Raw genomic sequence first — 25,853 nt, 5'->3', positions numbered from 1 at the left:
TTCCCCTTGACTTACAATGAATGATGCGTTTTTGGTGCATTTTTGAAAAATGCAATAAAGATGCAGCATGAAGGACTTTTAAAAATGCAGCGCAGCAATGTGAATGGTAGTTAAAGGGGAATCATTTTCATGCGCTTTTGTCATGCAGCAAAAGCCCACCAGTGTGAAAGGGGATGTAGGGCTGATTTATGGTTAGATCACATCAGAATGCAGTGCGGGAAACTGGTGTTCTGTGTGCATTTCCCACACTTTGTTTTTATTCGCTGGATGTGCGATCTGCTGCGGTTGTCAGTGTATTCCTAACCACACCCCAAGCACAGTGTGTTTGCCTGCAACGAATTGCATGGCATTGCAGTACCATGCAATCCGGTTGCAATGTATTTTTAAAAGTAGTGCATGACACCCTAGTGAATAAAATGGTGGTCATTGCAACTTTTTTATCTCGCACTGTATTTGCACAGCAATTTTTCAAACGCATTTTTTTGGGGGGGAAAAATAAAACTGTTTCATGCATTAAAAAAAAAAAAAACACTGAAGTTAGCCAGATTTTTTAATTTATGTATTAATTTATTTGATTTTTTTCATAAGGTGAAAGATGATGTTACGCTGAGTAAATAGATACCTAGCATGTCACACTTTAAAATTGCGCACGTTCGTGGAATGGCGCCAAAATTCCGTACTTAAAAATCCCCACAGGCGACGCTTTAAAAATGTTTAGAGGTTACCTGTTTAGAGTTACAGAGGAGGTCTAGCACTAGAATTATTGCTCTCGCTCTAACATTCATTACAATATCTCACATGTGTGGTTTGAACGCCGTTTACCTACAAATGCGTTCACTTCTGCGAGCAAACACGTGGGAAAAGGACGATTTTAATTTTTTTCTTATTATTATTTACTTTACTTTTATTTTTCTATTTTGACACTTTTATTTCACATTTTTGTTATCACTTTTATTGCTATTACAAGGAATGTAAACATCCCTTGTAAAGGGAATAGGGCATGACAGGTTCTCTTTACAGTGAGATCTGGGGTCTATAAGTACAGTAAACCCCCGCTCCATCGCGGTTCAGTTTTTGCGGTCCCAGTATATTGCGTTTTTTTCTGTAATGTTATTTTACTATATAAATCATTAAACATTAAATATTTTTGTGTTTTCCATAGCTCTTGCTATGTCTCTCAGTATCTTTTATGTGTTTAAATGAGTTTCTATTGTTTTAAAAATGTTTGAAGACCTTAACCACTTAAGCCCCGGAGGATTTGGCTGCTAAACGACCAGAGGGCATTTTGCGATTCGGCACTGCGTGACTTTAACGGACAATTGCGCGGTCGTGCGACGCTGTACCGAAACGAATTTGGCGTCCTTTTTTTCCCACAAACAGAGCTTTCTTTTGGTGGTATTTGATCACCTGTGCGATTTTTTGATCACGCGCTATAAACAAAAAAAGAGCGTAAATTTTGCAAAAATAGCAATATTTTTCCCTTTTTTTTATATGAAATTCCCCCAAAAAAAAATGTAAAAATCAAAATTTTTTAATATTTTCGGCCAATTTGTTTTATGCTACCTATGTTTGGTAAAAAAAATCGCAAAAAGCGTATTTTGATTGGTTTGCGCAAAAGTTATTGCGTTTACTAACAAAGAGAAAGATTTTTGTCATTTTTGTTGTTTTTTTTTTTAACGCGTAATGGCGGCGATCTGCGATTTTTTTTGCGGTACTGCGACATTGCGGCGGACAGATCGGACCCTTGACTGACATTTTTGACACTTTTGGGGTTACCAGTGACATTTCTACAGTAATCAGTGCTATACATATGCACTGTTACTGTAAAAATGCACTGGTAGTGAAGGGGTTAACTTTATTTGAGAGGGAGGGGCTGTGTGTGTCCCTAGGGGCGTGATTCTAACTGTGATTGGCTGTGGCTTCAACTGTATGCAGAGTGATCAATGGATCTACATAGTAGATCCATGTGATCAGCTCTCATACAGAGAGGAGAATGACAGGCAGCTTGTTTACACAAGCTGCCTGACTATCTCCCTCTCCCCCGCCGATCGCAGAGTGGCCGGCGGCGATCGGGTCCGCCGGTCACGCGCGCGGGGGGGTCCGTGACCACGCGGGAGCGGGAGCGCGCCTCCGGCGGCGCGCGCTCGCTCCCTAAACCCTCACAGGCGAGCGACGTAGACCTACGTCACTTTGCCTGTGAGGGGCTGACCGCCCACGTAGATAGTCGTGCGGCGGTCGGCAAGTGGTTAAAATGCTTTTAAAAGTACAGTGACAGTAAAAAACAATGCCTACAGTGTATTTTAATAGAGTTTTTCTATTTTGCGGATTTTCACTTTTCGCGGCTGGGTCCGGAACGTAACCCCCGCAATGGAGGGGGGTTTACTGTACCCACATTAGGGATCGACCGATATTGATTTTTTGTTGCCGATACCGATATTTTGGCCATCGCATATCGGTATGGGCCGATATTTTGTACATTTAAAGTTTTGAAAAATAAAGACATTTTTTGACACAAATCGGGTACTGAACATGTTAATTTTTGTTTAATGGCTGGCTTGCTGGCATCCTGTGGTGGGTGGGTGGGTGGATGGCTGGCTGGCACCCTGTGGTGGGTGGCTGGCTGGCTGGCACCCTGTGGTGGATGGTTGGCTGGCTGGCACCTTGTGGTTGTTGCCTGGCTGTCTGGCACCCTGTGGTGGATGACTGGCTGTCTGGCACCCTGTGGTGGGTGGCTGGCTGTCTGGCACACTGTGGTGGCTGGCTGGCTCTCTGGCACCTTGTGGTGGGTGGCTGGCTTGCTGGCACCCTGTGGTGGGTGGCTGGCTGGCACCCTGTGGTGGGTGGCTGGCTGGCACCCTGTGGTGGGTGGCTGGCTGTCTGGAACCCTGTGGTGGGTGGGTGGCTGGCTTGCTGGCACCCTGTGGTGGGTGGCTGGCTGTCTGGAACCCTGTGGTGGGTGGCTGGCTTGCTGTCACCCTGTGGTGGGTGGCTGACTGGCACCCTGTGGTGGGTGGCTGGCTGTCTGGCATCCTGTAGTGGGTGGGTGGCTGTCTGGCACCCTCTGTTGGGTGGCTGGCTTGCTGGCTCCCAGTGGTGGGTGGCTGGCTGTCTGGCACCTTGTGGTGGGTGGGTGGCTGGCTTGCACCCTGTGGTGAGTGGCTGGCTGTCTGGCACCCTGTGGTGGGTGACTGGCTTGCTGGCACCTTGTGGTGGATGGCTGGCTGGCTGGCACCCTGTGGTGGGTGGCTGGCTGTCTGGCACCATGTGGTGGGTGGCTGGCTGTCTGGCACCCTGTGGTGGGTGGTTGGCTTGCTGGCATCCTGTGGTAGGTGGCTGGCTGGTTGGCTGGCAACCTGTGGTGGGTGGGTGGCTGGCTGTCTTGCACCCTGTGGTGGATGGCTGGCTTGCTGGCATCCTATGGTGGGTGGCTGGCTTGCTGGCACCCTGTGGTGGGTGGCTGGCTGCCTGGCACCCTGTGGTGGGTGGCTGGCTTGCTGGTACCCTGTGGTGGGTGGCTGGCTGTCTGGCATCCTGTGGTGGGTGGGTGGCTGTCTGGCACCCTCTGATAGGTGGCTGGCTTGCTGGCACCCTGTGGTGGATGGATGGATGGTTGTCTGGCACCCCGTGGTGGGTGGCTGGCTTGCTGGCACCCTGTGGTGGGTGGCTGGCTCTCTGTCCCCCTTTGGTGGTGGGTGGCTGGATGTCTGTCTGGCACCCTGTGGTGGGTGGCTGGCTAGCACCCTGTGGTTGGTGGCTGGCTGGCTGGCACCCTGTGGTGGGTGGGTGGCTGGCACAGGGGCTGTGGGTGGCTGGCTGGTACAGGGCCTGTGGGTGGCTGGCTGGTACAGGGCCTGTGGGTGGCTGGCTGGCTGGTACAGGGCCTGTGGGTGGCTGGCTGGCTGGCTCGCTGGTACAGTGCCTGTGGCTGGCTGGAACAGGGCCTGTGGGTGGCTGGCTGGCACCGGGCTGCTGTGGGTGGGTGTATGGCTTTGATACGCTCCCGGGAAACTAGTCCCGACTCCAGGCGAGGCTGTCCAAGGCGAGGGAGGCAGCCTAAGAAGGCAGAATGACGTCACGAAAATATCGACAATATCGGTAACTTCCTTTCTCAGCCGAGGCAATGTCAGTGTTTACAACTGCATAGACCAGGTGTGACATCATTACATCATGTCCAGCCTCTGAAAGCTCATAGAGACTGCCGGGGACCATCTGGCCCATGATATTCTCTATGGTGAACTTCCGGTGCTGCAGGATTCCTTCTCCGGCTAGCCGATCACATGGGGAGCGCGTAGAAGCACCGGAGGGCGGCGGGAGTAGGAGGGTGTCCCCTTCTTCTGACTGTAAAAACAATCAAGCAGCTGAACAGCAGCTATGATTGTTTTTAGGGTGCAGGGAATCGCTGGCATACTTTTGGCGGGATCTAATGTAATTTCACCCCTTTCAAATGAATGGGCTGAAAATCGCACCACACTGAGTTTCACATGAATCGCACAGGAACGTGTAGTGCATTCCATAGTGATTCCAGTAAGGGCTGGTTCTCATCAAATGCAGTCCAGTGCATTTCTAAAGAGGAGCTCCAGACTCCCCCCCAAAAAATTAAAAGTCAACCGCTACAAATACTGTATCTAATGACTTTTAATATAAGGGCACTTACAGGGATCCAGCGATGTCCTCATCCGAGCCGATTCTTTGATGGGCTTCGGGTGCAGGTGCCGGCAACAGGGAAATAGGAAGTAAAGCCTTAACAGCCGGTTTCCTACTGCACATGAGCGAGCCGCACTGCATCTTGTGAATGGTTCCGCAATCTTCTGGGACCTGTAATGTGTCATCTCCGGTAATAAATATAAAAGCGGATCACGGAGCCGCGATCGCCGTCACATTTACGTCTCATACACCCGCCGCCGCTTTTATATTTATTACCGGAGATGAGGGAAGTGACAGCGATAGGAGAGGACATGATTTATGTTGCACCCGAAGTGTTTTAATGTACCCGCCGCAAGTATAACATTAGAAACAGTGCCTTGAGAATTTCATGCCCACCGAGCATGCGCACTTCTCAAATTCTTTCTTCTTCAATCACGTATCCGGGGCTCTGAGCATGCGCACTGCTGCGCTGCTCAGCTGTTTCAGCCCGGAAGTGACGGAGGTATGGTTTCTTCACGGGGTATGGTTTTTTAACTTTACACCGGAGAAGGAATCCACCGGAACTGGAAGTTCACCATAGAGAATATCGCAGGCCTAATGGTCTCAAGCAGTCTCTATGACCTTTCAGAGGCTGGGCGCCATGTTATGGCATCACACCTGGTCTCGGCAGTTGTAAACATTGACATTGCCTTGGCTGGGAAGCCGAGATCTTTTTTTTATGGTTTTCCAGAGGAGACATGTGGGGACTTATAGACCCCAGATCTCTCTGTAAAGAGGACCTGTCATGCCCTATAGTGAATAATAATAAAGTGATAAAAAATGAAAGTGTCAAAATAAAAAAATAAAAGTAAAATAAATAATAATAAAAAAAAAAAAATGTAAATCGCCCCTGTCCCTGCGTGCTTGCTAGTGGAACCAAACACATATGGTGAATCATTTAGTCTGGATATTAAATTTCACACTCCAAAAATCACAAAATACTATAATCTAATGGCCGAGGCCATGAGCGGAAGGTGAAAATAGGTGACCAGTATCCAGCTGATGGATCCAATGGTTGCTAACTGGTTTTAGCTCAACATGTTTCGTGCCACATCACGCTTCTTCAGGAGCTTGTTAGCGTGGGGCTGAGCACTGCTTCTCTGGGAATAGAGATTGAGATCCATATTAACCACTTTACCACCGGAGGATTTTGCTGTCTTACGTCTGGGCCACTTTTTGCGATTCGGCACTGTGCGAATTTAACTGACAATTGCGCGGTCATGCAACGCCATGCCCAAACGAAATTTACGTCCTTTTTTTCCCCACAAACAGAGCTTTCTTTTGATGGTATTTGATCACCTGTGCGATTTTCATTTTTTGCGATATTAATTAAAAAAAGCGACAATTTTGAAAAAATAACAATATTTTTCTACTTTGACAGTTAAAAAATATCCAATATCCAATATATTCAATTTTTGTCATATATTTAGGCCAAAATGTATTTAGCTACATGTCTTTGACAAAAAAATTCTCAATGAGCGTATTTTTAACCGCTTTATGACCGGAAGGTTTTACCGCATTCCTGACCAGGCCATATTCGGCACTGCATTACTTTAACGGACAATTGCGCGGTCGTGCAACGCTATACCCAAATTTATGTCCTTTTTTACCCCACAAATAGAGCTTTCATTTGGTGGTATTTGATCACCTGTGTGATTTTTAATTTTTGCGCTATAAACAAAAAAAGAGCGACAATTTTGAAAAAATAACAATATTTTTCAAATTTTTTTATATGAAATTCCCCCCCCAAAAAATGTAAAAATCAACATTTTTTATCATTTTAAGCCAATTTGTTTTCTGCTACCTATGTTTGGTAAAAAAAAACCGCAATAAGCGTATTTTGATTGGTTTGCGCAAAAGTTATTGCGTTTACTAACTAAGGGAAAGATTTCTGTCATTTTTGGTGTTTTTTTTTGTTTAACGAGTAATGGCGGCGATCTGCGATTTTTTTTGCGGGACTGCGACATTGCGGCGGACAGATCGGACCCTTAACTGACATTTTTTACACTTTTGGGGGTACCAGTGACATTACTACAGTAATCAGTGCTATATATATGCACTGTTACTGTAAAAATGACACTGGCAGGGAAGGGGTTCATTTTTATTGGAGAGGGAGGGGTTAATGTATGCCTGGTGCTTACTAACATGTGTGGGGGGAGGTGACTGAGTGACACAGGGACAGATCGCAGGTTCAGCTATGCTGAATCCTGTAATCTGTCCCTGCCTGTCACTTAGGAGATTTCCACACTAGATCCCCGACGATCGGGGAAGAGCAGCAGTGATCGCTCCTCCCCTGGCCCGACTCCCGCTGTAACTGTATACAGCGGGAGCGAGCCTCCGGCGGCGCGCGCGCGCCGCTGAGAAAGGGGAATGTCTGGTGACGTAGGTCTACGTCGCCAGACGATAACGAGCCACTGTGCCGCAGTACAGTCAACGTTACTGGTCGTCAAGTGGTTAAAGACAATATATATATATATATATATATATATATATATATACAAATATACAATTGTTTAAATATAAAACTTACATACATACGTCTATAAATAGATAACTACTTACAAAAAATGCCTAAATAAAGACAGCAGTATAACTGGAGGAAGCCCCAGGAACCATAGAAAGCAAACAAAGTTTGAAAAATTGCCGTGCAAGATAAAAAAAGTTGCAATGACCACCATCTTATTCCCTAGGGTCTCTGCTAAAACAAACAAAAAAAAAAAAAAAAACATATATAATGTTTGAGGTTTCTGAGTAATTTTCTAGCAAAAAAAAAAAAAAATGACGATTTTTACATGTCGGAGAGATGTGTCAGAATTAGCCTGGGTGGTAAGTGGGGTAATCTGCATCATAAATGCATGCCCAGTGTTTTCAATGTATTCCAATGGCCCTAGTTCACACCAGTGCAGTAAAAAAAAAACCTGCTACATATTTTCTATATGGAATGGATATGGAAAAAACGCATGTAAATACACCGGAGTGCATGTACACTCAAAAAAACGCACATTGTCCTGAGATTTTTCAAGCATCAAAATTAAAAAAAAGAACCCCCCTGGAATGTATTATTAAAATGCATTAAAAAAAACACATGTAAGTCCCAGTTCGCACTGATGTGATGCTGGAAACACAGCGATTCCTGTGCGCTTCCCGCACTGCATAGCGATCACACTGTGTTTATGCGATCTGCTGTGAGCGTCAATTAAAAGTTAACGACACCCCAAAAGCAGTTCACAAAATGCAGTGCGTTTTCATGAACCGGATCCCATGGCTATGAACTCCCATGCGTTCCGGTTCCAGTGCGTAGGGGAAAAAAAGCTGCCTGCACCGTAACTGCTCAGGCTCGGTTCACACTGCCACGGCTTGTCATGTGACTTAAGAGTTCAAAGTCACATGACAAGTTGCACCTCATTTACTGCAATGGAACTGTTCTAATCGGAGCGACTCAAGTCACATCGACTTAAAGATTCCTGCACTACGTTGGGGTGACTTCATCACGACTTGCATTGATTTATGTAAAAAAAAGTCGCAAGCAAGCCGCAAAGAAGCTGCGTGGAAGTGGTGTTTTAAGTCACCTGACTTTTTGGTCGCAGCAGTATGAACAGGTGACCCCAGATCTGAGCTCCTGTAGAAATATGCCCCCCCCCCCCTATTTACTGCAATGGAACTGTTCTAATCGGAGCAACTCAAGTCACATCGACTTAAAGGTTCCTGAACTACTTTGGGGCGACTTCATCATGACTTGCATTGATTTATGTTATAGAAAAGTCGCAAACAAGCCGCAATGAAGCTGCGTGGAAGTCACCTCTTTGGTCACCTGACTTTCCGGTCGCAGCAGTATGAACTGAGCCTAATGCAAAACTGCATCCGGAAATTGTGGTGTGAACCAATTATAAATCGCAACCTCTTTGCTCGCTGTGCGTTTTTGCACGTTTTCAGTACCCACTATAACGTGGCGTGTGCGCGTTTCTCTTCAAAATGCGACTGCCATCTGCAGCAAGTGTCCATGTTAAGTTAACGACACCCCAATAAAGGTCGCAAACGCAAGGCATTTGCCTTCACCGAATCTCATGGTCCTTCTGTACCAATGCGATCTGTTTGCAGTACATTTTTTACAGTAGTGCATGTGCTACTTTTGTGGCGGTCAAGTGCGATTTGGCCACTTTAAAATGAATAGGCCCAAACTGCACCACAATGTACCGCATGTGAATTTTCATTTATTTTCCTCGCTAAGTTGCGTTTACACGTGTTTATGTGCGTGTACGTGTGTCTGCGGTGCGTTTCGGTGCAGAAAAACGCTGCATGTTGCACTTTCTTTAAAACGCACATGAACGCTCCGCAGCGGTGTAGGCGGGGCTCATTGGAATGCATTCATTTCTCATGTACATGCGTTTATAATGCGATAAAGTGACCTCTGACTGCATGTTGTGTAATGAGCCCCTATTATAGAAGCCTCCCCCCCCCCTGTTTCCCCCATAGTAAGATGGGGGGGGGGCAGTGATGACATCACACAGGTGACCCCAGATCTGAGCTTCTGTAGAAATATGATGCCCCCCCGGGCTGTGAATTAATAATGATGGGGGGGGGGGGGATGATTGCAGACAACTCTGACATCCCAGTTTGGAGCTGAGATTTACAAGGGAAGAGCGGGCGAAACCAACTCCATCCCGGGAGGGGGAGGCCGGCTGCAGCCCGGATAATGCCGCTGGGTTATAAAGTAATATAATGCGGGATTTCTGACACCTCCCGATTTCTGAGCCTCTCCCGGCCCGGTGTGGGGGTGGGATCGGATCCGGAGCGGCTCTGCCGGAGGGAGAATGTGGTGGAGAGCAGAGCGGTCCCCCTCCCCGGTGAAGTGGTAGGTTCCATTTAAAGAGTTTGTGTGGTGTGTGCCGTGTCCTCTGTAGAGAGAGCCGGCTGTGTACTGAGTCCTGCAGATCCTCAGCCCACTGTGACCACCATGCGGCTCTGTGTCCCCTCCTGTCTCCGCAGGACAATATCCTACAAATGATGGACGACAACAAGCAGCTGGCCCTCCGCATCGATGGAGCCATCCACTCCGCCAGCCAGGAGGTCACCAACCTACGTACCGAGCTGACCGCCACCAACCGGAGACTGGCCGAGATCAACAGCGGGGGGGAGAGCATGGAGAACAACCAGCACGGCACCACCACCGGTAAGGACCCATACCTTCCTACCTACATACCTATATACCTACCTACATCCATACCTACCTACATACCCACATATATATCTACCTACCTACCTACATACATACATACCTACCTACACACATACATACCTACCTATATACATATCTACCTAGATAAATACCTACCTACATACACTCATACCTACCCACCTACACTGCAACCCGGGAACTTTACTACACCTTCACCCCCCCTCCATCAGTGTCACCCCCATCAGTGTCATCCCACATCACCCCCCCCCCCCCCCCCATCAGTGTCATCCCACATCACCCCCCCCCATCAGTGTCATCCCACATCACCCCCCCCCATCAGTGTCATCCCACATCACCCCCCCCCCATCAGTGTCATCCCACATCACCCCCCCCCCCATCAGTGTCATCCCACATCACTCCCCCCCCCCCCATCAGTGTCATCCCACATCACTCCCCCCCCCCATCAGTGTCATCCCACATCACACCCCCCCCCCTATCAGTGTCATCCCACATCACCCCCCCCCCATCAGTGTCACCCCCACATCACCCCTATCCCCTCCATCAGTGTCATCCCACATCACCCCCCTCCATCAGTGTCACCCCACATCATCCCCATCCCCTCCATCAGTGTCACCCCCATCCCCCCATCAGTGTCACCCCACATCATCCCCTTCTAACTTCACTGTATGTAAGCCACATGGAAAGAGGAACTACAAATCATCTTCATCCTCATCACCCTCCTCCTTATCCTCCTCCTCGTTGTCATCTTCATCCTACTTTTCACCCCCATCCCCTCGTCACCCTCTTCCTTATCCTCCTCATCACCCCTCTTCCTTATCCTCTTCATCACCCCTCTTCCTTATCCTCTTCATCACCCCTCTTCCTTATCCTCCTCATCACCCCTCTTCCTTATCCTCTTGATCACCCCTCTTCCTTATCCTCTTGATCACCCCTCTTCCTTATCCTCTTCATCACCCCTCTTCCTTATCCTCTTCATCACCCCTCTTCCTTATCCTCTTCATCACCCCTCTTCCTTATCCTCTTGATCACCCCTCTTCCTTATCCTCTTGATCACCCCTCTTCCTTATCCTCTTCATCACCCCTCTTCCTTCCTCTTCATCACCCCTTCTTCCTTATCCTCTTCATCACCCCTTCTTCCTTATCCTCTTCATCACCCCTTCTTCCTTATCCTCTTCATCACCCCTTCTTCCTTATCCTCTTCATCACCCCTTCTTCCTTATCCTCTTCATCACCCCTTCTTCCTTATCCTCTTCATCACCCCTTCTTCCTTATCCTCTTCATCACCCCTTCTTCCTTATCCTCTTCATCACCCCTTCTTCCTTATCCTCTTCATCACCCCTTCTTCCTTATCCTCTTCATCACCCCTTCTTCCTTATCCTCTTCATCACCCCTTCTTCCTTATCCTCTTCATCACCCCTTCTTCCTTATCCTCTTCATCACCCCTTCTTCCTTATCCTCTTCATCACCCCTTCTTCCTTATCCTCTTCATCACCCCTTCTTCCTTATCCTCTTCATCACCCCTTCTTCCTTATCCTCTTCATCACCCCTTCTTCCTTATCCTCTTCATCACCCCTTCTTCCTTATCCTCTTCATCACCCCTTCTTCCTTATCCTCTTCATCACCCCTTCTTCCTTATCCTCTTCATCACCCCTTCTTCCTTATCCTCTTCATCACCCCTTCTTCCTTATCCTCTTCATCACCCCTTCTTCCTTATCCTCTTCATCACCCCTTCTTCCTTATCCTCTTCATCACCCCTTCTTCCTTATCCTCTTCATCACCCCTTCTTCCTTATCCTCTTCATCACCCCTTCTTCCTTATCCTCTTCATCACCCCTTCTTCCTTATCCTCTTCATCACCCCTTCTTCCTTATCCTCTTCATCACCCCTTCTTCCTTATCCTCTTCATCACCCCTTCTTCCTTATCCTCTTCATCACCCCTTCTTCCTTATCCTCTTCATCACCCCTTCTTCCTTATCCTCTTCATCACCCCTTCTTCCTTATCCTCTTCATCACCCCTTCTTCCTTATCCTCTTCATCACCCCTTCTTCCTTATCCTCTTCATCACCCCTTCTTCCTTATCCTCTTCATCACCCCTTCTTCCTTATCCTCTTCATCACCCCTTCTTCCTTATCCTCTTCATCACCCCTTCTTCCTTATCCTCTTCATCACCCCTTCTTCCTTATCCTCTTCATCACCCCTTCTTCCTTATCCTCTTCATCACCCCTTCTTCCTTATCCTCTTCATCACCCCTTCTTCCTTATCCTCTTCATCACCCCTTCTTCCTTAACCTACCTACAACATACATACCTACCTATATACATATCTACCTAGATAAATACCCTACACTCTAATACCTACCTCCACCTACACTGCAACCCGGGAACTTTATACACCTTCACCCCCCCTCCATCAGTGTCACCCCCATCAGTGTCCATCCCACATCACCCCCCCATCAGTGTCATCCCACATCACCCCCCATCAGTGTCATCACAACACCCCCCCCATCAGTGTCATCCCACATCACTATCAGTTCTCACCAACTCCTCTTTTCTTCACCCCTCTTCCTTATCCTCTTCATCACCCCTCTTCCTTATCCTCTTCATCACCCCTCTTCCTTATCCTCTTCATCACCCCTCTTCCTTATCCTCTTCATCACCCCTCTTCCTTATCCTCTTCATCACCCCTCTTCCTTATCCTCTTCATCACCCCTCTTCCTTATCCTCTTCATCACCCCTCTTCCTTATCCTCTTCATCACCCCTCTTCCTCATCCTCTTCATCACCCCTCTTCCTCATCCTCTTCATCACCCCCTCTTCCTCATCCTCTTCATCACCCCTCTTCCTCCTCCTTATCATCATCATCCTCCTCCTCCTCCTTATCATCATCATCCTCCTCCTCCTCCTTATCATCATCCTCCTAACTTCACTGTATGTGAGCCACATAGTGAGAGCAACTACAATTACTGTTTAGCGTTACTGTTACTCTGCAATGCCATACTGTGGGCTGCTAGGAATACCTTTGCTGTATGTGATCCACATGGAGAGCAGCTACAACACCTCATCATTATCACCTCCATCATCCTCATCCCATACACCAGTGTTACCCACATCATCCTCATCCTCATCCCCTCCACCAGTGTTACCCACATCATCCTCTTTCCTTCCATCATTCTCTTGTCTTGCATTACTGTTACCCCGCACTGCAATGCCATCCCCTGGGCTGCCCGGGGGCCCCTTCTCCTTTATACAATACCCGAGCTGCTAATATCAGTCTGTTCAGTCATAAGATCCATATTGTAAATGCACGGAGCTCCGTCTCCCGGGATGATAAATATGTAATAAATCTGGGAGGGGGGGAGGTATCGGTGTGTACACAGCACTTTATTGGTGTGTATGGGGATGGGTGTCCCAGCCGTTCTCTTACTGTTATGTATATCCAGGCTGGGCACCGAAGCTGACAACCCCCCCGGGGTGACGGAAAGGACTGTCAACAGCATCTGTCATTTGGATACATTTGTGGCTCCGGAACATTCTATTAATGACAAGTAACACAACTGTCTGCTATGGTTTTATCAAGTGAATAGGATTGGAGGGGATTGCTAGAGGATATTCTATTTCTTTTATAACAAAGTAACTTAGGAGAAGTTTGCTGTCACTCAGCGAAGTATAGGATTGGTCTATATCTTCTCTTATTCACTACATTTAATGTTGGTACACGGGGGGTTTGCAGCTCCACCACACCATCATTGTTACCATACACAGGGCTGTTGCTGGTTCTGACTCTGGTGCGTGTGTGTGTGCGCGCGCCACATGGAAGTGCAGCTACACCACCTTATCACCCTCCATCTGTGTTACCCCCACACTGCCCTGATATATAGACTTTGCTACTGTCTAGTGTGAGCCGCAGGAGTATGCAGATACTCCACTTCACCACCATCAATGTACTTACCATTGTATAGCACCACTTCATAGTTCCTCCATCACTGTTACCCCACACTGCTGTGCCATAGACTGTGCTACTGTCCAGTGTGAGCCACATGAGTGCCCAGATACCCCACGTCACCACCATTAAAGTAATTATCCTTGTGCAACACCACCCGCACCACTTCATAACCCTACCATCAGTGTTACCCCACATTGCCCTGCCTTAGGCTGTGCTACTGTCCAGTGTGAGCCACGTGAGGGTTCAGTTACCCCACGTCACCACCATCAAAGTAATCATCCTTGTTCAACACCACCTGCACCACTTCATAATCCTCCATCAGTGTTACCCCACATTGCCCTGGCATAGACTGTGCTACTGTCCGGTGTGAGCCACGTGAGGGAGCAGTTACCCCACATTGCCCTGCCTTAGCCTGTGATGCTGTCCGGGGTGAGCCACGTGAGGGCGCATTTACCCCACGTCACCACCATCGAAGTAATCATCCTTGTTCAACACCACCTGCACCACTTCATAATCCCTCCATCAGTGTTACCCCACATTGCCCTGCGTTAGACTGTGCTACTGTCCAGTATGAGCCACGTGATGGTGCAGATACCCCACTTCACCACCATCAAAGTAATTATCCTTGTGCAACACCACCTGCACCACTTCATAATCCCTCCATCAGTGTTACCCCATACTGCCCTGCCATAGACGGCGGTTATTTCCTATTGGAGCCATGTAAATGTGCAGATACCCCCACTTCACCACGATCTATGATTTCAGTGTTACCCCACACCACCATGTCATAGACTGTGCTACTGTCCAATGTGAGCCACATGAGTGTTCAGATACCCAACTTCACCACCATCAAAGTACTTACCCTGATCTAACACCACCTTCACCACTTCATAATCTCTCAATCGGTGTTACCCCACACTGCCATGCCTTAAACTGTGCTACTGTCCAGTGTGAGCCACATGAGTGTTCAGATACCCTACTTCACCACCATCAAAGTACTTACCCTTGTTTAACGCCACCTTCACCCCTTCATTAATCACCTCCATCAGTGTTACCCCACACTGTCATGTCATAGACTGTGCTACTGTCCAGTGTGAGCCACGTGAATGTGCAGATACCCCACTTTACCACCATCAACGTGCTGTAGACACTGCTAACTTTTTATACTGACTGCTGTGTGAGCCACATGGGGAAGTGGTGTAGCTGCACCCCTGTCACTGCCTACAAAGGGGTGCAGCTACACCACTTCCCCATCATTGCCTTCATTATTCTCCCCTTCCCTCCATCATACTGCAATGAAATAGACTGTGCTGCTGTGTATGTGTCACATGGGTGTGCAGCTGCACCACATCATCCTCCTCATCTTTATTATCCTCTTCACCCCTTCATCATCACCCACTCTGCACCTCCATAGGCAGAGCTGCTAAGATTTTCCTGGTATTCTATGTATCTTTAGTCTCTTTATACACAAACTTCAAGGATCCCAGCACAGATAACTGACGCTGCAGTTTTGATAGATGTTGGAAAGTTTTATGCATGTCTTGTGCTGGATTTACATAGAAGGATGCAAAGTTAATCAATGGATGAAGGATCAATTCCTATAATATTGAGATCTGTATTTCTAGGATGGTTGCATTGATCTGTTTGATCGGTTATATTGTAGCAAGCTGGTTGAATTTCCTGAATCGATATTGGTATAGTCATCATTGGTGACCCGGTAGACAGATCGTTGTGTTGGTTTGCACACCTGCTGTGTTCATTACTGGAGGCTCCGGGCTTTACTTTTAGTTTTTTTATTTGTTGGTGTGAAAAATGGGGCAGGAAGAGTGAGACTCCAAGCAGAGCTGAGAATTACAAACAGGGGGAGATCTCGCCACTGGGGTGCCTGTGAGCGGCAAGAATCCGGCCGGTCATTCCAGTGCAGGCATAGCTTGAATATCAATCTTTTTACAGGGCTGATTCTATGGTGTGTTTTTCCGCACTTCTCATTGTGTAGGTTTGCATGTAATGGAGCTGGGAATGCAGACTCCTTTTCCTTTGCTACGGATCTGATGCATCTCAGCCGATGGTGATCCATCCTGTCTGAGAGGAAGCAGATCCCCTGTATTATCTGGTGATTGGAAGGATCCCTCCTGTCTGAGAGGAAGCAGATCCTCTGTATTCTCTGCCGATTGGAAGGATCCATCCTGTCTGAGAGGAAGCAGATCCCCTGTATTCTCTGGTGATTGGAAGGATCCCTCCTGTCTGAGAGGAACCAGATCCTCTGTATTATCTGGTGATTGGAAGGATCCCTCCTGTCTGAGAGGAAGCAGATCCTCTGTATTCTCTGGTGATTGGAAGGATCCCTCCTGTATTATCTGGTGATTGGAAGGATCCCTCCTGTCTGAGAGGAAGCAGATCCCCTGTATTATCTGGTGATTGGAAGGATCCATCCTGTCTGAGAGGAAGCCAATTCTCTGTATTCTCTGGTGATTGGAAGGATCCATCCTGTCTGAGAGGAAGCAGATCCTCTGTATTGTCTGGTGATTGGAAGGATCCCTCCTGTCTGAGAGGAAGCAGATCCCCTGTATTCTCTGGTGATTGGAAGGATCCCTCCTGTCTGAGAGGAAGCAGATCCCCTGTATTCTCTGGTGATTGGAAGGATCCCTCCTGTCTTAGAGGAAGCAGATCCCCTGTATTATCTGGTGATTGGAAGGATCCCTCCTGTCTGAGAGGAAGCAGATCCCCTGTATTATCTGGTGATTGGAAGGATCCATCCTGTCTGAGAGGAAGCCAATTCTCTGTATTCTCTGCCGATTGGAAGGATCCATCCTGTCTGAGAGGAAGCAGATCCTCTGTATTCTCTGGTGATTGGAAGGATCCCTCCTGTCTGAGAGGAAGCAGATCCCCTGTATTCTCTGGTGATTGGAAGGATCCCTCCTGTCTGAGAGGAAGCAGATCCCCTGTATTCTCTGGTGATTGGAAGGATCCCTCCTGTCTTAGAGGAAGCAGATCCCCTGTATTATCTGGTGATTGGAAGGATCCCTCCTGTCTGAGAGGAAGCAGATCCCCTGTATTATCTGGTGATTGGAAGGATCCCTCCTGTCTGAGAGGAAGCCAATTCTCTGTATTCTCTGCCGATTGGAAGGATCCATCCTGTCTGAGAGGAAGCAGATCCTCTGTATTCTCTGGTGATTGGAAGGATCCCTCCTGTCTGAGAGGAAGCAGATCCCCTGTATTCTCTGGTGATTGGAAGGATCCCTCCTGTCTGAGAGAAAGCAGATCCCCTGTATTCTCTGGTGATTAGAAGGATCCCTCCTGTCTGAGAGGAAGCCGATCCCCTGTATTCTCTGCCGATTGGAAGGATCCCTCCTGCCTGAGAGGAAGCAGATCCCCCTGTATTCTCTGGTGATTGGAAGGATCCATCCTGTCTGAGAGGAAGCAGATCCTCTGTATTCTCTGGTGATTTGGAAAGATCCATCCTGCCTGAGAGGAAACAGATCCTCTGTATTCTCTGGTGATTGGAAGGATCCATCCTGAGAGGAAGCAGATCCCCCTGTATTCTCTGGTGATTGGAAGGATCCCTCTCCTGCCTGAGAGGAAGCAGATCCTCTGTATTATCTGGTGATTGGAAGGATCCATCCTGTCTGAGAGGAAGCAGATCCCCTGTATTATCTGGTGATTGGAAGGATCCCTCCTGTCTGAGAGGAAGCAGATCCCCTGTATTATCTGGTGATTGGAAGGATCCCTCCTGTCTTAGAGGAAGCAGATCCCCTGTATTATCTGGTGATTGGAAGGATCCATCCTGTCTGAGAGAAGGCAGATCCTCTGTATTCTCTGGTGATTGGAAGGATCTATCCTATCTGAGAGGAAGCAGATCCTCTGTATTCTCTGCTGATTGGAAGGATCCATCCTGTCTGAGAGGAAGCAGATCCTCTGTATTATCGGGTGATTGGAAGGATCTATCCTGTCTGAGAGGAAGCAGATCCTCTGTATTCTCTGGTGATTGGAAGGATCCATCCTGTCTGAGAGGAAGCAGATCCTCTGTATTCTCTGGTGATTGGAAGGATCCCTCCTGTCTGAGAGGAAGCAGATCCTCTGTATTCTCTGCTGATTGGAAGGATCCCTCCTGTCTGAGAGGAAGCAGATCCTCTGTATTATCGGGTGATTGGAAGGATCTATCCTGTCTGAGAGGAAGCAGATCCTCTGTATTCTCTGGTGATTGGAAGGATCCCTCAAGTCATCAGCTCTTGTATTAGGGTCCATGTACACGGGACGTTGTTAAAAGTCCCTTTGAATGCTGGAATTTTTAGGACGTTTGAAACGTCCGTTCGGTCGTGTTTGTACCCGCGTTTAGCGGGCGTTTGCGTTTAGAACCGTTCCTAGAGGTCAAAAAAATTATTCCCCTTTAAAATGGAAAAACGCGAACGCCAAATGCAGGTCATCGCGTTCGGACGCGTTTGGTCGCGTTTTTGCGTTTGAAACGCCGGGAAACACACGTTCGAACGCAAATAATTGCGTTCTAAAAAAAGTTCCTGAACGCAACTGCCCGCAAACGACCGAAAACGACCTGGTGTACATGGACAGATAAGATAAAATGTAGATGGATTCAGGGGCTTCTAAAAAAAAAACGCCCAACTGCTCCTAAACGGCCATTTCCAGCGTCCCGTGTACATGGAGCCTTTTAGACCCATAAATGTGGAAAGATTTTGGGAACAGATCGAGGGACAGCTATCATCTAGGCCAGGAATATGCAAACTGTGGCCCTCCAGCTGTTGCAAAACTACAAGTCCCATCATGCCTCTGCCTCGCGGTGTCATTCTTGTGGCTGTCTGAGTCTTGCTATGCTCATGGGACTTGTAGTTCTGCAACATCTGGAGGGCCAGAATTTGCATATCCCTGATCTAGGGGGTGATTCTTAACATTAATTTGTTACACTAGAATTATATCAATTTGCCATTTTTATGGGAGAGATGATTGTACCATAGTAGTGGAATTTGCAGAACATATGGTTTGTGTTAGAACCTTATAAAATGAGCAGGGTGGCTCCCAAATTAAAAGCTGAATTCCACTCGGGTCCCAGCCCATGAATCCGGTTAGTGGGATCTAATGCTCTTTTGTTCTATGACCTTGAGTTTTGGTTTTTTTATTCCTTATAAAGTGTAAATTCAGACTTCCCAGAATTTTATTCCAAACCCCCAAAATAGAGTATTTGGTGGTGCATGTTCCCGAGTCTTAAAATGGTTGTAAATCCTTACAGATACCCAATGAAGTGACTGCGCTCAGGTGATACACAGAGAACAAATCCTCCTACATAAGTTGTACCTGTATATCTGCAGCCCTTTCTTCTCTACATCCATTCAAAGTGCTGAATTTATAAGCTTACCTGAGGCTCTGTTCACATCTAGGTGTTTTCGGGCAATTTTCTGCGCTAAGCCTCAGCTTTAAAAATACCCAACAAGACAAATCCCATTCCTTTTAATGTCCTCTGTTCACATCTGAGCATTCTGTCACCTTAAGCAAAATACCTGTCGCTCAAAAAAGTGCACAAACTTTCTTTTTGGGCAGATTTTAGGTGTTTTTATTTTTTTTTCATGGTCACTTGTCAACCTAAAAAACGCCTGTAAAAATAGCAACGCCTAGATATTAACGTAGCCTAAAACTGGATACACACTATACAATTTTATATTTAGACTTTTTCCTTTAGATTTACCAAAACCATATAATATGAGGTCAAATCTAAACACTTAAATTTGTATGCCCTTGCACTACATAGTTGAAGGTAAATCTAAAGGAAATTGAACAACAAAAGTTGTATAATGTATCCAGCTTTAGAGTTCAAAAGAAGGGGGCAGAGAGCTAAAGTTACACTCTGCAGAGCTCAGTGAGGAGAGCTGATTGGATAAAAGGGACCCCCTTCACACAGGAACAGAGCTGAGGCTGTCATTCAGCTGGAGGTCCCTCAACCGGTCACCAATCTTCTCTTGGTGTCAGAAAAACTTGTCATAAGTGATTCATGCTGATATCAGAGGAAGGGAGCAGCAGACAGAAATTGCATTTAGTGCTCTGGATGGAGACAAGTACACAATATAGAGGGATATGCGTTGTTCATATTTCATGTCTGAGTATTACAACCACTTTAAAGTGACACTAAACTCTGGTTTTAAGATAGTTTTATTCAAGTATGTGTTACCAACTCCGAACAGTCCCTTCTAGTGCTCTCAGCCTCCTCCAAATTCCTTTTTATTGCTGCCGTGGTTTGACTTCCTGTTAGAGGTTGCAGTGTTCGTTCTCAGTGGTCCATGCTCGCTCCCAAGGTGGACAAGTGACCATGGACTGTGGGATTTATTGTGCATATCACCACTCCTAACATGCAGTGCTCATTCCAAACCAACAGAAGTGAGGGGGAAAAGGAGAGTTTCATGAGCTCACGGAGGAGGTTGCACAGAGGCACAGTAAGAAAAGAATAAATGAAAAACAGATTACAGGGCCATTAGGTAATGGATGTGTATGGATTATTTTTAGAGAATAAGGATATCATTTGGGCCCCATTTACACTTGAACACGCGTTCTTGCTCGCGATTTTGTGTGGGCAGTTCGCATGTTGGGCATAGGGCAGCCCATTCACTTCAATGGGGTGCTATATACATTTGTTGCCCAAAAAAAAGCTCCAGCTCCTTTTTGGCTGACCAGCTTAATGTGATTTTTAAAGTCGCATATTGCCGCGGTTGCTGCACATTTCTCTTGCTCATCGATCACGGCAAATGCACACCACATTTGGGGTGCCATTTAACACGACTGGCACCCAAATGCATATGGCACTTTTTGCAGAGATTGCCACAAGATTTCCTATTGCGGGCATAATTGTGGCGATTCTGCCCTCGATTCCAAATCACCAAGTGATAATGGGGCCTTAAAATTCCTTTTGCTACTTTAAAGTGTATGAGAAACGGGTTAGAATTGTCACCGCTGGCCCTGGGGTAATTTACCCCTCTAAAGGGAGAGAAAATCCAAAATTTGGAGTTGTCGCTGGAACAGGAATAGAGGGTTAGTCTTCCTGTGGGCACAGTTGTTTTAGGCTACATTCACATGTGGGCGTAGCGGATCACGGACAGAATCACCGCGATTCTGCCCGCGATCCGGAATCATTGCAAATCGCGGGACGCCTGTGATTTGCAATGGCACCCCAAATGCTGTGTGATGTTGCCGCAATTTCTGCCTGCCGAATCACGGTAACAACACGCAAACAGAATTGCGGACGCATGACGCCCAAAAAAGGTACAAGCGCTTCTTTTGGGTGTCATGCGTCTCACGATTCTGTATGTGCAATTTTACCGCGATTCGGCTGGCGGAAATCGCGGCAACATCGTACAGCATTTGGGGGTGCCATTGCAAATCACAGGCGTCCCGCAATTTGCAATGATTCCGGATCGCGGGCAGAATCGTGGTGATTCTGCTCGTGATCCGCTATGCCCACATGTGAACGTAGCCTTAGTGACAGCAGTCTAAGATGAGATGTTTGCTTTTAGGCCCTGTTCACACCTGAGCGTTTTTCACCTCGTAAAATGCTCATCTCTGAAGTCTCAAAACGTCCAACAAGCAAAATCCCATTCATTTCAATGGCCCCTGTTCACATATGAGCGTTTTCTCGCCTAAAGCTCAAAAGAAGTACATGAGCTTCTTTTTTTGGCAGATTACCAGCGTATTTGTTAGATGTCAATGCCTGCCTCCAAATACTTGCAAAAAAAACCTGAAAAACGCCAAAAAAAACCCACCCTAAAATGCTACACTCAGGTGTGAATGGAGCCTTATGCTTTTGTGAAGGAAAATCTTCCCAAAGGGACACAGACAGCCCTGTCGGGATTCATACCTTCTCTACTGTAATAAAGCCCTAAGCTTTTTCTGTAAATTACAGAACGCCCCCCCCCCCCCCATCTGCCTAGTTTATGGGTGCTCAACCTCTGGCCCTCCAGCTGTTTCAGAACTACAAGTCCCATGAGGCATTGCAAGCCATTGACCGCTCCCAAAGGCAGAGGCATGATGGGAATTGTAGTTCCGCAACAGCTGGAGGGCCACAGGTTGAGTACCCATGGCTTGTGTTATGAGAGGGGGGAAATGCTCTGTAGACCTGCTGTAAGGATGACAACGCTTCTCCTCCAAAGATACAGTACATGGAATGAACATTGTCACCTTAGGACAGGAAGTGTGTTAGAGGCGGGATCAACAGGTGAAAATAAGGTCTAAAGTAGAAAACCAATGCAGCCACCACATCTAAGGCTGGGTTCACAGCTTGTGAGGGTCAGGAATGCACTCAAAATCACTCGCTTTCCCATCATGCACAGAAACGCGCTGCCCTTTAGCAGACGTGCGGTGTTGCCATTACTGTTAATGGCACCTGATGCTTCGAACACGTGCGCCAAACTACATGGTTTGCAGCAAGTTTTGGAAAAGGGTCAAGGACTACGTGGCCATGTTGCTCGTCTGTAGGGTAGCCCATTGAAATGAATGGGTGGAAAATGTGCAGAAACATGCTTGCACTCTGTCCTATGGTGTGAGCCTAGCCTAGGAAATAGTAAATTGTAATCTGTTACATTGTGTTCTTCCATGTCTGCAATACTTTGTAGATTTGTTTCTTGATACATTTTAAGTTGATGTAACTTTTAATCAGAAGTTCCCCTTCATGGGTTTCTCCTGACGGCTGAGCCTTTGCATTGGATAAATAAATTGTGATGGGATGGAATGTTGTCTCTTTTTTTTCAAAATGTTTATCAATATTTTTGAAGATTTCGGTAAAAAGATGCTTATTTGTAAATAACACGATTGATTAGAACAATAGTGCAACAGTCTTGTAAGCTGAAGGTCAGCTGGTTGTCTTTCAAGCATCTTGTAAATTTAGTTTTATCTGTAAGTGCCGGTTCACATATATGCGATGTGGGAACCCTGCGAATCCACTGCGGGTTCCCGCATCGCATTCAAATCGCTGGCAGTTCACACTGTCATATGCGAATCGCTGGGGGTGTCAATGCAAAGGTAACTACTCCCCCAAATCAATTCACATATTGCAGTGCGAACTGTCCATTTGGACATGTATGGCGGAATTTGCATCAGATTCAGGAACAATCTGTATGGCTGAATTTGTATCGGATTCAGGAACAATCTGGATGGCTGAATTTGTATCGCATTCAGGAACAATCTGTATGGCTGAATTTGTATCGCATTCAGGAACAATCTGTATGGCTGAATTTGCATTGGATTCAGGAACAATCTGTATGGCTGAATTTGTATTGGATTCAGGAACAATCTGTATGGCTGAATTTGCATTGGATTCAGGAACAATCTGTATGGCTGAATTTGCATCGGATTCAGGAACAATCTGTATGGCTGAATTTGCATTGGATTCAGGAACAATCTGTATGGCTGAATTTGCATCGGATTCAGGAACAATCTGTATGGCTGAATTTGTATTGGATTCAGGAACAATCTGGATGGCTGAATTAGTATCGCATTCAGGAACATTCTGGATGACTGAATTTGTATCGCATTCAGGAACAATCTGTATGGCTGAATTTGTATCGCATTCAGGAACAATCTGTATGGCTGAATTTGTATCGCATTCAGGAACAATCTGTATGGCTGAGTTTGCATCGGATTCGGACACAACTCACACAGGACCCTTTTTGGGTCCACACCAGAATCTGATCGTATGGGTGTTCACACCTATGCAATCCTATTCATGTCTGAACTGACAGAGCGCACTGCGATGTGCAAACTGATCTGGGGGTGTCGTTAACTTTGTATTGATGCCCCCAGCGATTCGCATATGCCAGTGTGAACTGCCTGTGAGTTAAAGGCGATGTGGGAACCCGCAGTGGCTTCTCAGGGTTCCCGCATCACATATGTGTGAACCAGGACTTAGCTGAGATTTAGGAACAAAAAGCAGTGGCCGGTGTCAGTAGTTTTTTATTTATTTTTTTTTTTATTTCAATTTTCTTTCTTATAATAAATTATATTTATTTTTTATTTTTTTAATTTTTTTTTTTTTTGTTACCCTGCTGTGGGGCTTTTGTGTAATATCGGGAGTCTAAACAGACTTTTGAGACCCAAAGAGACTGAGGACAGAGAATCCGCACTTCCTTTCTCTGCAGCCTCAGCTCCACTGGACAGTGAATGAACGGGAAATTCTCTGTGCTGAGCGGCTTCCTGTTCATTCACAAACGGAAGCATAGTAAACTTAGTTTTACTATGTTTCAGTTATGAATGAACACAGTGAATGACCGGTACTGATCACTTGTGTTCATTCAGAAAAGGAATGGCCTGAATAAAAATGACATATTTACTGACTGCTTCCCCCTCTCTCCATCCTGAAGATCCCTGCAGCAGCCAATGGGGGAAGAGAAGAGGGGAGGCTGGCGGTGCTGCGAGGGGTGGGGGTGGCGTTGGCAGAAGTAAGAGGAACCTGGACAGAGAGAGAGGTATTTATTGGAACTGATCACCCTGTATTTTCCCTCCTGTGGCAGCTGAATGCTGGTGGGAGGGAGAGGAGGAGAAGCCACCTTTCAGGAGGAAAATACGGAGGAGGGGTTCCAGTAAATGCCACCCTGCTCCTGTGCAGGTTTTGCTGGGGTCGCCTTCCTCCAGTTAAGCTATCCCCCACACAGTAGGCAGGGCCGGATTAAGAGCATCATGGGCTTGGTGCTGAGGATTTTGAAGGGCCTTAAGGGCCGTGCCTTGGCATGCACCCAGAGGAGGAAGGGTGCAGCCATGCATGCCTAATTCAACATGGGATGCTGTCTCTGAAGCCCATAAACACATCCATGCATCGGCAACTGTCCCTCCTTGTCCGGCCTTCGTGCTGTGTGGGGAGGTTCTGAGGGAGCTGCCTGGGGAAGCGAGCATAGAAGCCAGACTTCTGTGTTTACAAGTGACAGAAGAGCGGTAACAGTGAATATGGCCAACCCGGGGCCTATATAAAGGTAGGGGCCTGGAGCTGCAGCTCCAATAGCCCCTACGTTAATCTGGCCCTGACAGTAGGCACTCCCTAGGAGCACACTTAACCCTTTGATCGCCCCTGATGTTAACCCCTTCCCTGCCAGTGTAATTCGTACAGTGACAGTGCATATTTTTTTTTTAGCACTGATTAATGTATTAGTGTCATTGGTCTCCAAAAAAGTGTCAAAAGTGTGAGTTAGGTGTCCAATTTGCCTGCCACAATGTCGCAGTCCCGCTAAAAATCACTTATAGCCCCCATGACTAGTTAAAAAAATATATATATATACAAATTCCATAAAAATATCCCATAGTTTGTAGACGCTATAACTTTTGTGCAAACCAATCAATATATGCATATTGGGAATTTTTATTTTTATTAAAAATATCTAGCATTATACATACTGGCCTAAATTGATGAATAAATTAGATTTTTTTTTTTTTAATGTTATTGTATAGCATAAAGGAAAAAAAAAAAAAAAAAAACGCGTGTTTGTGTGTATATGTATGTGTGTGTAATAAATATATATATATATATATATATATATATATATTTATTTTTTTTTTTCAAAATTGTTGATCTGTTTTTAGTTTATAACACAAAAAATGAAACTGCAGAGATGATCAAATACCTCTAAAAGAAAGCTCTATTTGCGGGAAAAAAGGGGATATATATATATATATATATATATATATATATATATATATATATATATATATATATATATATATATATATATATATATATATATATATATATATATATAATTTTTTTTTTTTTTTGGGTAAAGTGTCGCTTGTCCACACAATTGTCAGTTAAAGTAACGCAGTGCCGTATCGCAAAATATGGCCTGGTCATGAAGGGAAGGTAAGCCTTCCGGGGCTTAAGTGGTTGATTAAAAAGAATATTATACAATTTTACTATATATATATAAATTTTATTTATTTTTTAAAGCTGACCATTTCAGTTTCGGCCAAGTGCATCCTGAATTTTCGGTTTCAGAACCAGAATTTTCATTTTGGCGCACCAATACATTTTGCATGTCGTCACCCACGTTTACCTTCTTC

At 46.2% G+C, this 25,853-nt stretch overlaps 1 protein-coding gene across 1 annotated transcript in view; it reads left to right on the top strand.

Moving 5' to 3' along the window:
- Positions 1–15,872, top strand: part of LOC309568844 (uncharacterized protein) — a gene marked incomplete at its 3' end in the record, with an annotated part of 663,442 nt that extends 647,570 nt beyond the window's left edge. The window contains exons 3-4 of the mRNA XM_082274629.1: positions 9,670–9,853; positions 15,817–15,872. Of these exons, the coding sequence (XP_082130755.1) occupies positions 9,670–9,853; positions 15,817–15,872 (240 nt within the window). The remainder of the gene's footprint in view (positions 1–9,669; positions 9,854–15,816) is intronic.
- Between the last annotated feature and the right edge of the window lie 9,981 nt (positions 15,873–25,853).

The sequence above is a fragment of the Pelophylax lessonae genome, assembly GCF_965119305.1.
Source record: "Pelophylax lessonae genome assembly, chromosome: 12".
Taxonomy (NCBI): Eukaryota; Metazoa; Chordata; class Amphibia; order Anura; family Ranidae; genus Pelophylax; species Pelophylax lessonae.
This window is presented reverse-complemented; position numbering and strand designations above follow the sequence as displayed.